We start from the raw sequence: 11,839 nt of genomic DNA, 5'->3' as shown, positions 1-11,839 counted from the left end.
TTCTAAAAGAAACTTTATTTATTCACAATTTTATTTTAAAGCACATACTGTACAATTAATTATAGTTAAAACATTCATAGTCAAGATCTGCCTTAAAACTTGTGAAAATACAAAAAAATCATATCAAGTGTAAATTTTGCTGTTGAGTGTGTAAAATATTTCCTTAATATAGCAAATTGCAGATATCAGCAGAAACACAATACAAGATGTGAAATTAAATAAATAATCAAAGTAGTTATTCTGTAAAAAAGAGGAATTCTGAAAATGTGTGTTGGAGGTGCATAACTGTAGAATTGGTATCTACAGTATGTTGGAATAACCATGTATATACTTATCTTGAAGAATTCCCTCCTACTTTTCTAAATTACATTATTATTCTCATGACGCACAAGAAATGATTTGCACTGTCTGTGCAACTTGTATGAATACAGCTTTAAAGAATGTAAAAATTGTTCTATGCTCCCCAGTCAGGTCACACAAGTTACAGTGACTACTGGAACAATTAAAAGATCATAGACCAGCCTTTATAACCTAACTGGGGCATAGCTTTCTTCTCAGTCATTGTTACTGTAATATCCTGCAGAAGCCTCTGAGCTCCACAAAGTCAACTTCAGCAGGATGTGAGGTATCAGGGAGAGCTTCCACTTCATAAACCTGTCATCACTTCAGTGCAGCTGTCCTCTCCATCTCCCTCTGCCTGGAAACGTGTAAAGCCCAGGGCCTCGTGCATGGCTCTGCTCAGCAACAGCAACAGGTCAGCAGCCTCCGTCGCTCCCCTCGGCAGGAAGAGCTCCAGTGCACAGGTGGAGGAGTGGGGAAGGCGCACATTTGATGTGCCTGCATCCTGGGAAATTAATTTGAAGACAAGGGAACTGTGACATGAAGATTTTTGTCTGGAGACGACAAAATATACATTCAAGTTGGAAACAGTGTCTTAATCTAGTTAATACTGGAGGGTAGTGATCAAAAGTCTCTTTGAATCTGAATTCACATCCAATAAAACATGTTTTTTTGTAATATGTTCCACTACAAAATTACAAAAACATTTATATTTCTTTTTATATTACTCCATTTAATCTTATTGCCATACGATTATGCTTTTATTTGGTGTCATCATTTTTGTGTTTTTTATACACATTTCCATATATTTTGTACTCGTATCTGTTTTATATTCAAGCTTGAGCTTATTTCTTTTATTTGCATTTTATTTGTTTATATATGAACTTATTTCTTTTCATTTTCACTTTATCTGTTTTATGTATGGGTTCAGTGCTAAATATGCAGGATGTGCTCACAAGTTAGCGGTTAGCTTGTGAGCATACTGAAGCACTTAGCTGCTAAGGAGCCAGATATTTCCCTCAGGGATCTACGGCGACCAAAACAGAGCTAAAATGAGAGTGAATATTGGACTTACGATCCTCATATGACTCCAAATGAATGCCAATGTTGCTCTGTTATTGCCAATATGTTCACTACATCAAATGTAAAAGTTGATAATATGTCAGTGTTGTGTTTACAGCTTGTTGCACTGCCCCCAAGTGGCCAAAAAAAAATCAATTAGTGCAGATTTAAGTACGGTGTTTGAGTAAACCAGTTATACCACTGCATGTACCCTGCATGTACCCTGCATATACCCTGACCCTTTTCAGATTCATGCCGATCTGATATATACCAACCTGTGAGTAAAAATGTAGGGAGATCAATCTGGGGAACCCAAGAGGAGGCAGATGATCAGCTCCTGTGATGAAGGCGAGAAGGTCTTCAAAGGAAAAATCTGCCTGCCCATCTGATTATGAATAAGGAGGAATTATTTTAGTTAAAATGTTTTCACAGTACAGCCTGACAAGAGAATTTTTGTGATGCTTTTTTCTTGTAGAGTCTGAGAAAAGAACTACAGTCTTTGTATTCTCTACTCCCAGCCCTTCATTCTTACCGCTGACCAAGGTAAGGACTGTTTCCCAGTGTCCAGCTGTCGCCTCCTCAGCCGCCCTCAGCTGGCTGTCTGGATGGCTATAGCAGACAGTGAAGAGCTGTTTGAACTCCTTCAAGGTGAGAGGCTGCTGCTGTGCGCTCGTCATCACTGGCACAAACGCCTCCCAGTGGGACTGTACCGTGTCCCACAATCCACCACAGCTGTTCATTCCATCGGTGAACTGGGAGATCATACTGGCCACCCTAAAAAAACAGCAGAGTGATTGATTGAGACTCTCATTGTCTCACTGGCTCAGTGAAGATGACCTTTTTTAAATACTTTTTGTTGAAGAATGAGACAGCACGTTTTGTTACCATCCTGCTGAGTCACGTTTAACATACCAGCAGCTGTTGTGATATTGTTTTGAACCAAAAATTTATGACTGCATTAATGTTATCAGTGTATACATGTTTGAGTGTTATCTGTGTATACAGCACGTGTTTGTGTGTATGTCTACCTGTGGTAGATGAAGTGTTTGACCAGGTGGATGTAGAATGCTGGTATTTCATCAGAACCGGCTGAATAGATTTGAGGGATCCCACAGCTCGACACCCAGTCACACAGACTGGGAGACAGCAACTTCACATCAGTGCAACTTTGCAGCTGCAAGAAGAGCAGAAGAGTGAGTAATAGTGTATGTGTGTACATCACATACACACTCTCTGGAATAGGTTGTTTAGGAACAATAAATCTAATTTTCTAGGCACCCACAAGAAAGTCCTATTTATGTTGTACTGGCTTAAATAGATAATATTACAGAGAAGAGTGCAACACATTTAAAAAAAAATAGCATGTCATCTAGTTTTCTTGCGTTAATCCCTTGATCCTTCACAATGTCTTCAGCTATACAGGTATGTGTGCGTGTGTGTGTGCATGTGTGTTTGTGTTACCTGTTGCAGTCGGAGTTGAACTTCCGCGTCAACAATGTCTCTCCAATTGAAGTCCTCCAAAGATGGAATGTGGCCACACATCAACTGTTAATGCATAAATACAACATGGTGAGAAAGAAGTTTCTGTTTATACAGAACACAACAGTTCACGCACAATTATCCACCTTATTTCCATTGTAAATCTCTGCTTTAAATCTCTGCTTTAAACAAACAAGGTGCCATCCAAGAAAGATAACCCAGGCAACAGTGCTATATCTCATATTTTGTGTTATGTTTCTAAGTTGTGTCAAAGTCCCGAACAAAGAGACCATTTCTTTATCACAGATCATGAGAAGACCTGTACGTATTTTGAAAACTTTTTCAAAATTTCTCAGAAATTGGAAAACAGTAGTCCATTATAATTTCAGTAGATTAGTAAATTTCCATTTTGCAACACTGACATATTGGTGATCAATCTGTGCACATCATATAACAAGACTAACAGTCTGCAGCCATGCTAGCAGCTCTGTGGGGCTGTACTGAGGGACAGCAGTGCTTTGAGCTAAATGCTATCATCAGCATGCTAACATGCTCACATGCTGACTATAAGCAGGTATAATGTTTACCGTGTTCACTGTATTAGTTTAGCATGCTAACACTTGCCAATTAGCACTAAACACGCTCAATGAAAAGTCAAGGGATCACCAAAGTCATTAGGGTTCATCCTCCAGGAAACATGAATGTCTGAACAAGATTTTATGGCCATCCATTCAGTAGTTGAGATATTTAAGTCTGGACCAGAGTAGTGGACGGACTGAATATGAACAGTATGTGAGGGTTAAGGAAACATTTCTAAGTATCTCCATAAGTGACTCATGGCTGACAACCTGGTAGAGTGTAGGGTGCAGACAGCGAGGTCCTGGACCACCCTGAGCCAGCGACCAGCCAATCAAAACGCCTGCTTCATAATATTTCCCATCGTCAAGAGCTGTGAGGTCGTAGGTCAGAAACAGGCGTCCTGGATGACCCTCGAAGACACAACTTTGCTGCAGCTCGAGCAGAGTCAACCTGTGTGAGAAGAAATTAAAAAAAAATCTTTAGTCAGGGATTCAGAGACTCCAAAATTCTTCTTTAGTGATCTGGTGTAGAGTACTATCATAAAGACTGAATGTGTTATTCCTCTCCAAAGCAATATATAGAGAAATCATTAATTGCAGATAATTCTGACAATCAGTTGATCTATTAAATCATTTATCAAGCACAAAATTCATCAAAATGTAGCTTTTTTGGCTTTCCTTTGCTTTATATCATTGTAAATTGAATATCTTGGGTTTTGGACAGTTGGTTGAATTAGTAGTTATTAGTAGTTTGAATATGTCTTCCAACTTGAACTCCAATGAAATTGTGATTGGTATTATACTAAATGATTATATTAAATTGATAAGGAAAATAATTATTAGTTGCAGCCTTACAATATATACTGTATACTATATCTATTATAGACAAAACATTATCAGTATTTTTTGAGATTATAATAATTTTGCAACATAAGTCATTTCTCCATCAAATTATGAACATATCTGAAACACATTTTTTCATTTTGGGAATTTATAAACACTAAACTTATAAATGTTATAAACTTTATAAAAAGTTGGCCAATAGAGATAATTTGTGTGTTTCTATGCATCAAAAAACTATTATAGTATTATCACCATTCATAAAGCCTATAGACTTTACTTTGAAACACATGATTATAATCTTATTCAAAATTCCACTGAATTAAAGCGACAGAAGTATGAAAAACTAGAGAACGGAGACAACTCTGTTCATATTTCACAGTCCAAGGAGCAGCAATGATTGAAATCACCAGTATAAATACAACTTCTGGTAAAATATGAGGGAAACCATCATAACCTGAAGAACTCTCTGAGAGGCCCCTCGTGGCCGTCGGTCTCCTCTCCGCTGAAGGAGATGATGGGAGTCGTCCTGAAGCAGAAGCCCGGCCTCCTCACCTCCTTCAGAGCGCTGTGCAGCAGATCTCTCCTCCTCACCTGGACGTGTGTCTCTACGTCTCGAACCATATTCTCTTGTCTTAACAGTCTCAGGATGGTGTCCAGGTCTAATGTGAACTGCACACCAGAGACACAGGTTAACAGCTGAGGAAATGTTGTCCTCTCTGTCCGTTACTAAAATTTCTTCTTATGTCGACTAATCCAAAATTATAGGATTTCTTGTACTAATCAAATGTTTGATTTATCATTTATCCACAGATGAATGCAGTCACTCAGAGTATCTCCAATCCAGTTTTTGTTTAAAGATTGAGGCATATTATTGTATACCATCATTTAATAGTCATGTCTCATGATACTGGAGCTGTATATGACACAATACTTCATTCAACTTTCCAAAGAAATGACTAATTGACTGACAAAACGTAGCCAACTTATTAACTCAGAGAAGGAAATCATGGTTAACTTATTACCTTGAAATAGATTTTCAATGACAAACTAAAAGGTTTCTGATTTAAAAACAAAACTCAGGTAAAACAGGTATATTTTTTTCCCCAGATGATGGTTACTGAGGTCTCAGTTTACTGAGAGTGAAATAAACTCACCTCCTTTGTGTTCCTGCGGACACTGGTCTGCTGTGTCTGTTTTCCCAGCTGACTGTCTTCGTCTCGACAGCTCTCTGTGCTGGCATCCAGACAAAACTCCTTCCTGAAGAGAGGCAATTCAGTTATATGATTTATAATTCATTATTTTATTAATGTTTCTTGGCAACATGGAAAAGCCTCTAAAACTGGTACCGCTTAATGTTTTCTTACCTGTTCACCACAGGTGTCTCGCTTGCTGTCTGCTTGGATTCTTCCTGGTAAGAGAAGATTTAATTTTGGAATTTATAGTAGGTCTCACAGGTTAACTTTTTCAAAATTAAGTTTGCTGCAAAACAGCATACAATATCTAAACTTTATCCACTGCAGAGGAAATATATAAAAGTTAAATTAATGAAATTAATACATTAATCTCAAAACATAAAGTCCATCCATTATTTTTTATTATAGATGTTATTATTTACAACTGTGCTTTTTCTACAGTAAAGTGTACATTTTCAAAAGCTCCCTCCATCTATATTATATGTGCAATCCTGCACAGCAAACCTTTACAAAGTCAGTGGAATCAGACTCTTCAAATTGATAATTAAAGAGCAGGACTTTTGTGGGTCCAAAAGCTGATGGAATTTGAAAAAGAGTCACATATTTGTTAGAAAATATATGTTTAATAATTCTCCTCACTAAAAGATTTTGCAAAGACAAAAACCTCCACTATCAATCAGTCAAAATGTATTTATATTCAGTCAAAATGTATTTATATAGCACAATTCGTATAGTGGAAGTAATTCAAAGTGCTTCATGTGCAGTAAAAATATGAAAAATCAAGAGAAAAAATACAACAGATCCATGATTAATAATTAAAAAAATGTGATAATCAAATGATTAAATTGAAAACAATTAAAAGCCTGTTAAAAAAAATGATGCATTAATTAAAAGCTAAATTAAAAGCTTTTAATTACTGAGGTTGTTTTTTAATGTCTACTGCTGTTCCATAGTTTAGGGGCATTGATGGAAAAAGCTGCATCTCCAATATTTTTATAAAAGTACAGTGTTGAGAAGGCAGCTGGGTTTTTACACTAATGTCACAGCAACGACAAAGTCAAGCTAGAAAGAGAAATAAAGTGGGCAGACGACTGAGCTGCTGTGGTTTACCTGCGGGTCGTCCTGGTGGCTGAGGATATACAAAGCACCGTGTGCAGAGATCCTGAGTAGCTGCTCTCCGGTCCAGCCCTCTGCAGGGGTGTCTGGGACAAACAGCACCCTGGAGCCCGGCACACACTGCACAACACACACACACACACACACGGGAAACAAACTTTTTATTTGCCACCAGATTTATTTGAATCAGTACAACAGGATTTTGTTTGATGAAGAGATGAGATCATATTTTCAGCTCCAATCTGGTTATTTAAAATATGAAACTACCAGAAAGGAAAGTGAATTTACATTAAGTGTTTATTTTGTTAATTCTAAGTTCAGTTCTGTGTTATATTTGTTTTCAGGATATTGAGCTGTTGTCATAGATTCCTAATCCTAAATGTAATCTCAATTTAACCTAAATAATAAATTCTTTGGTCTCCAAAGAAATAAAGAGCCAGTCAAATGTACTCATGCTGAAATCAAACTAGCTCACACAGGGAAAGAAATACACCATATAAACACACACACACCTGTAAATAAGTGAATGAAAACCTTTCTCCTTTCCGTTTGACAAATTGCCCTCGGAAAAGTGTCACCAGCCGACTCTCCATCTGATTGGCTGACCAGCCATAGTCAATGGTGATGCGAGCAGTCATTCCCATGGCTGATAGAGCTGCTCGTTCTTTGCCTTGTGGAACGATGTGTCTATAGGGAAAGAAAGAAATATTTACTTTAATGATATATTTATGGATTTATTGGATAATCAGATATCAGTACACATCAGCAAGTACAGAGTACAACCACAGAGTTGGTCAATTCTGACTAATAGTGGTGCTACTTGAGAAAAGGTACACAAAATATTTGAGATTCCCTCTAGATATGTTTTAAAATATTTAAAAATGCTCTGCTGTGAAGAATAAATTGTGTCTGATATGGTTTTTTCCACAAAAAAAAAAAAAAAAAATACAATTATCCTTTTAAAACGGCTTCCTCCCTCTTTAAAAAGTCCAGAATTTATGCTCAGTAAAACATTTTTCAGTTCATAAGTTTAACCTCTGGAAACAAGATGCCTCCTACTTCACTGAAAAGTTCAATCTCAGTGTTTATGCATTCCAGGTTTCAAGTTTCCACATTAGAGTTTCGGTAAGCAACAAAAGGAACTTCCCACTTTCAGCAGATGAATGTGAAAACAGTCTTTGAGCGTCAAAGTTTACACAATCATCAAGCTGCACAGTGAAACTCAAACCCAAACCCATTCAAGTGAAGGAACAAGAAGGAAAAAAACAAACATTTTTCCAGTGAAGAGGGATTCATATAATGTGGACTATAAATATCCAGTCTGGCCAGAACTTTAGTCTTCTAATCTACTGTAGTACACTCACTCTCACCTCTCCAGCTCCAGGTATTGTCCTCTAGGTAGACAGACCACGTCTTTGACCACCAAGCCCGTCTTCTGCGGAGTCAGTCTCTTCCATTTGAGACGGTTAGCGTTGTTTGGGGACGGCTGCAGCACACAGTACAACATCACACATATAGATATAAATTGATTTGATGGATCCACAAAACAGAATGAAAGATGTCTAAACTGACTGATGTGATGATTTCTCTCAAAACAGAAAAATAACTTGTTGTTTTTTGATGCAAACTATTTAGAAAAAGGACCATTAAGTCTTAAAACTGGGCAGCAAATATAGTAAGAAACAACTTAATCTAGTACAGTAGAAAAGATAACCTTACTGCTGAAAAGATTAGTTGACTAATTAGTCAATTGACACAAAATCAATCAAGAACAACTTTAATATTCAAGTAATGTGTGTAAATAATTGTAAAAGAATGTTTACATCAGCCTCATACACACACACACAAAATATCCCTATATGTCATATCCGTTCCTAACAAACCACACACACATCACACCTGAACATGATTTCCTGCTCTATATCACTCCTCATTTCACATTCATGCTGTAGCCTGTTAAATGTACTGCTTGTCTCGCTGTATGTATCTATGTCATGTCCGTTGATGCTAAATCACCTGTTGTGTTTTGTCTTGTTTCGCCAATATGAAATGATAATAATAATCAAATTAAAAATACCTCAAAAATTGTAGGTACCAGCATCTCCGACATGAGAAAAATCAGTTTCCCCCATTCTTAAATCTTAATCTGACATTTTGTGCTAAATGTCTAAGGTAACATTATTTTTACGCATGACTTTCACAATACTGTCTCCATCCAACTGATAGGATTGAGCTCTTATCCTAATAGCCCGGTCACTGAAATACACAAAACACTCAACCTGATACAATCTATATTATCCCATCAAAATGCAGGAGGTTCAGTGGCTACAACGATCATCATTCAACCAGATAATATGGTTTTGGGCTCCATGTTAGTATGTATCCACCTTGCTACAGGACCCAAGGCCCTGAAAATCATTGTCATTTGCTGATGAGACAATGACAAAATAAAAGGATGGTTACCGGGGTCATGATGGAAGGATGGTTTGACTTGATCTCTGCCAGCTCGCTCCCAGACACTTTGAGGGGAGGAAACACCTGAGACAAGGGAGGAAAAAGAAAGGAAGTAAAGAAAGTAAGTGAGGATGTGATGCTCCTATTCAATGAAACTCAATCTTTTTATTTACTTTCCTACCAGCCAACATGACATCCCTCATACTGACTAACCTCCATTTCTATCTCTATCTCCTCCATGGAGCTCCATGAAGAGACAGGGGGACAGTGCTCAGTGTCTTCCTTGTTCTGGGACGCTGTGTTGGGCTTGGTCTGGTTCCTGGGTTGAATCTGGACCTCTGGCTCTGGATCCTCCTCATAGTCAGGCTCCAGAGGATGCTCCAGGTATCTCTGGGTTCAAGAAGAGGAAGATGAGGAGGTTTATCATGCAAGAACATACATAAATGATCCCAAAAGCAACAAATAGATGCTGCATATTGAGGGGCATACTCTTTAAAAAAAAGGCTTTAATCTCGGTTTTATAATCCTTTTTCCAACAATGTGATTTGTTTTTCCTTTTATTTTAGTATATGTACCGTATATTATTCAGAAAGAAGAGGTAATCTGGTCTTTCCTTTCAATCCCTGCACATTTTCTTTTAAATTTTTAGTTATTTTAATTATTAGTTATTTGTGACTTTGTTTGACTTTAACTCGTGCAAATAAATTCCAGCTGAAACTGGAATAATGGTTCAGTATTTTAAATGACTGATACACAGTTTTGATCATTAAATAAATCATATATATCTCAGAGTCCTGAGACCATATTACACCAGTTCTCATATCACTACACCAGTTGCCAGTGTGTGAAAGAATTGACTTCAAAGTGTTACTGCTTGTCTATACATTTCTGAATGGTTCAGGTCTTGAAAACATCTCAGATCTTCTCAGACAGTATGAACTTTCCAGACCTCTCAGGTCAGCTGGTTCTGGTCTACTTGTGGTTTTTAAAGTTAAATATAGCGAAGCTGCTTTTAGCTTCTCACATTTGAAACAAACTACCTGAAGATCTCAGAGTGGAGACAATGCTGAGTAATCTAAATTGAAGACACATCTGTTTGCCCTGGCCTTTAATTAAATTTTAAAGCTGCACTCGATCATTTTTATCCTTTATGTTGCTTTTTTAATGCTCCTCTACTAATTTTTAATCTTTATGCATATGCACTCAGATTTACAACCATTCTTAATTAATAGATTTCCTTCTCCTTAACTCTCGAATGTATTTAAAGTCACACATTTGTATAGATGTATCATGGACAAACTTATTTTTTCACATGACCTGGAGAAAATGCTATATGACACCAAAGAGCAGTGTGAGGAGTTTTCATTTTTTCCAAGATGCAGTGTTACAGAAGACACACCTGGGGAAAGCTGTATTCTTCCTTCCTCTCCAGGGTTGATATCACCACACAGGGTTCGTCTGAAGAGAATGACTCCATCTCAATGTTTTCTGTGATGGCCAGCAGCGCCGCCTTCCTTTCACTAAACTTCATCCTCTCTGCTGCAACTAAAACCTGATATCTGCTTTAATTCTTTCCTTTTTCCTCAACTGATCCTACTTTGAACAGTGTTGTTTCACTTCTTTCTCACCTTATTCCTTCTCTGTCCTTTTTGAGCTTTTGTTTTAGATCACTGTCTTTGCTTCAGCCACAACTTTCCCCCACTGTTTCTGATAACTTTTACCTTTATTGTCCCTTATTTCTCAATCTCAGCCTTCTTGTCCCTCTTTATTTTCATTCTTAGTGCCCCTGTTCTCCTTTCTACCTCTCCCCCAAACAGCTGAACCTCCAAATATTCCTCAGGTGATGTGAGGCCTTCCAAATATCTTAACTCATTACCTCAAGCTGAGATCTATCAGAGTCTACAGCTCTGATTGGCTCACAGTTGTGCTCTCGGACTGTGATTGGCTGTGTGGACAGGTCTGACGCTTTTATTGGTTGAGAGGTGTGTTAAAAATCTCCAGTTGGTTCTAATAGTGTCTTTAGAGTTACAACATATTGTCAGTATTCAAATGAATGAATTCAATTGTTCAGAAGAGTATTTTAATCAGTGTTAATTAACAAGATTGAAAAAGACAAACACACAACTAACGTCATTAATCAGCCACTCTTCACACATCTTTTGTGGCCCATTTCATCATTAATCCAATGATTGAGTCACTTTTAACATAGGACTCAACCTTTTTGTCCCCAGAATCAATCCCGTAGTCATTCAGTGATAAAAACTAAAAGGCACATATTTGAGGAATTATGAGGAAAATGACACTTAAGCTCAACAGTCCTAAACGTTGAGGTTTATTCAGCTCAAGTAAAGTGTGACATTTCCTGAACTTTGTGTTCGAAAACTCCAAAATGACAGACTTGATAATTGATAAAATGCTGCAGACTTAAGCAGGATCCCAGATAGCAGATACTAAACCACAATGATCCAGGTATCTTTAAGGGGACAAAGTCAAAACAGAGAAGTGTTTGTTTAGGTGTCACACCTCATTTATCTGGTAAAACTGTGGTGACTTAGCAAAAAACACACACTTAACAATCTGTAACAGATCTCAAGCACATAACTGTGCTATGTAGAAGGAATTGTCTTCAAACTGCACTATCAGCAACTCCACGCACTCAGCACAACAAGAAACTTAATACCTGTTGTTTACTGACTTAACATAGGTTTGACATAATCACATGAGACGTGAAAGGCATGAATATCAGTTTTCAAGTTGTTCATTGTTCATTTTGAG

The 11,839-nt window shown here is 37.4% G+C and overlaps 1 protein-coding gene across 1 annotated transcript; it reads right to left on the bottom strand.

Moving 5' to 3' along the window:
• Positions 1–55: 55 nt before the first annotated feature.
• Positions 56–10,925, bottom strand: LOC122988932. Its single transcript, XM_044361610.1, has 15 exons — positions 10,464–10,925; positions 9,278–9,454; positions 9,074–9,148; positions 7,981–8,096; positions 7,123–7,297; positions 6,605–6,730; positions 5,666–5,709; positions 5,456–5,558; positions 4,756–4,970; positions 3,729–3,909; positions 2,863–2,946; positions 2,430–2,575; positions 1,934–2,175; positions 1,677–1,786; positions 56–844 (listed from the first exon to the last, which is right to left on the bottom strand). The coding sequence occupies exons 1-15, from the start codon at positions 10,593–10,595 to the stop codon at positions 647–649; spliced, it is 2,124 nt and encodes a 707-aa protein (XP_044217545.1). The 5' UTR covers positions 10,596–10,925; the 3' UTR covers positions 56–646.
• Between the last annotated feature and the right edge of the window lie 914 nt (positions 10,926–11,839).

The sequence above is a fragment of the Thunnus albacares genome, chromosome 9, assembly GCF_914725855.1.
Source record: "Thunnus albacares chromosome 9, fThuAlb1.1, whole genome shotgun sequence".
NCBI lineage: Eukaryota > Metazoa > Chordata > Actinopteri > Scombriformes > Scombridae > Thunnus > Thunnus albacares.
This window is presented reverse-complemented; position numbering and strand designations above follow the sequence as displayed.

What these genes read in the sequence shown, in the direction of transcription:
- LOC122988932 (XM_044361610.1), bottom strand. Translation starts at nt 10,595, where the DNA reads ATGAAGTTTAGTGAAAGGAAGGCGGCGCTGCTGGCCATCACAGAAAAC. An exon ending in AGATAGAGATAGAAATGGAG is followed by an intron (nt 9,149 to 9,277) that starts GTTAGTCAGTAT and finishes CCCTTGTCTCAG; the next exon opens with GTGTTTCCTCCCCTCAAAGT. An exon ending in TGCACCCTACACTCTACCAG is followed by an intron (nt 2,947 to 3,728) that starts GTTGTCAGCCAT and finishes ATGCATTAACAG; the next exon opens with TTGATGTGTGGCCACATTCC.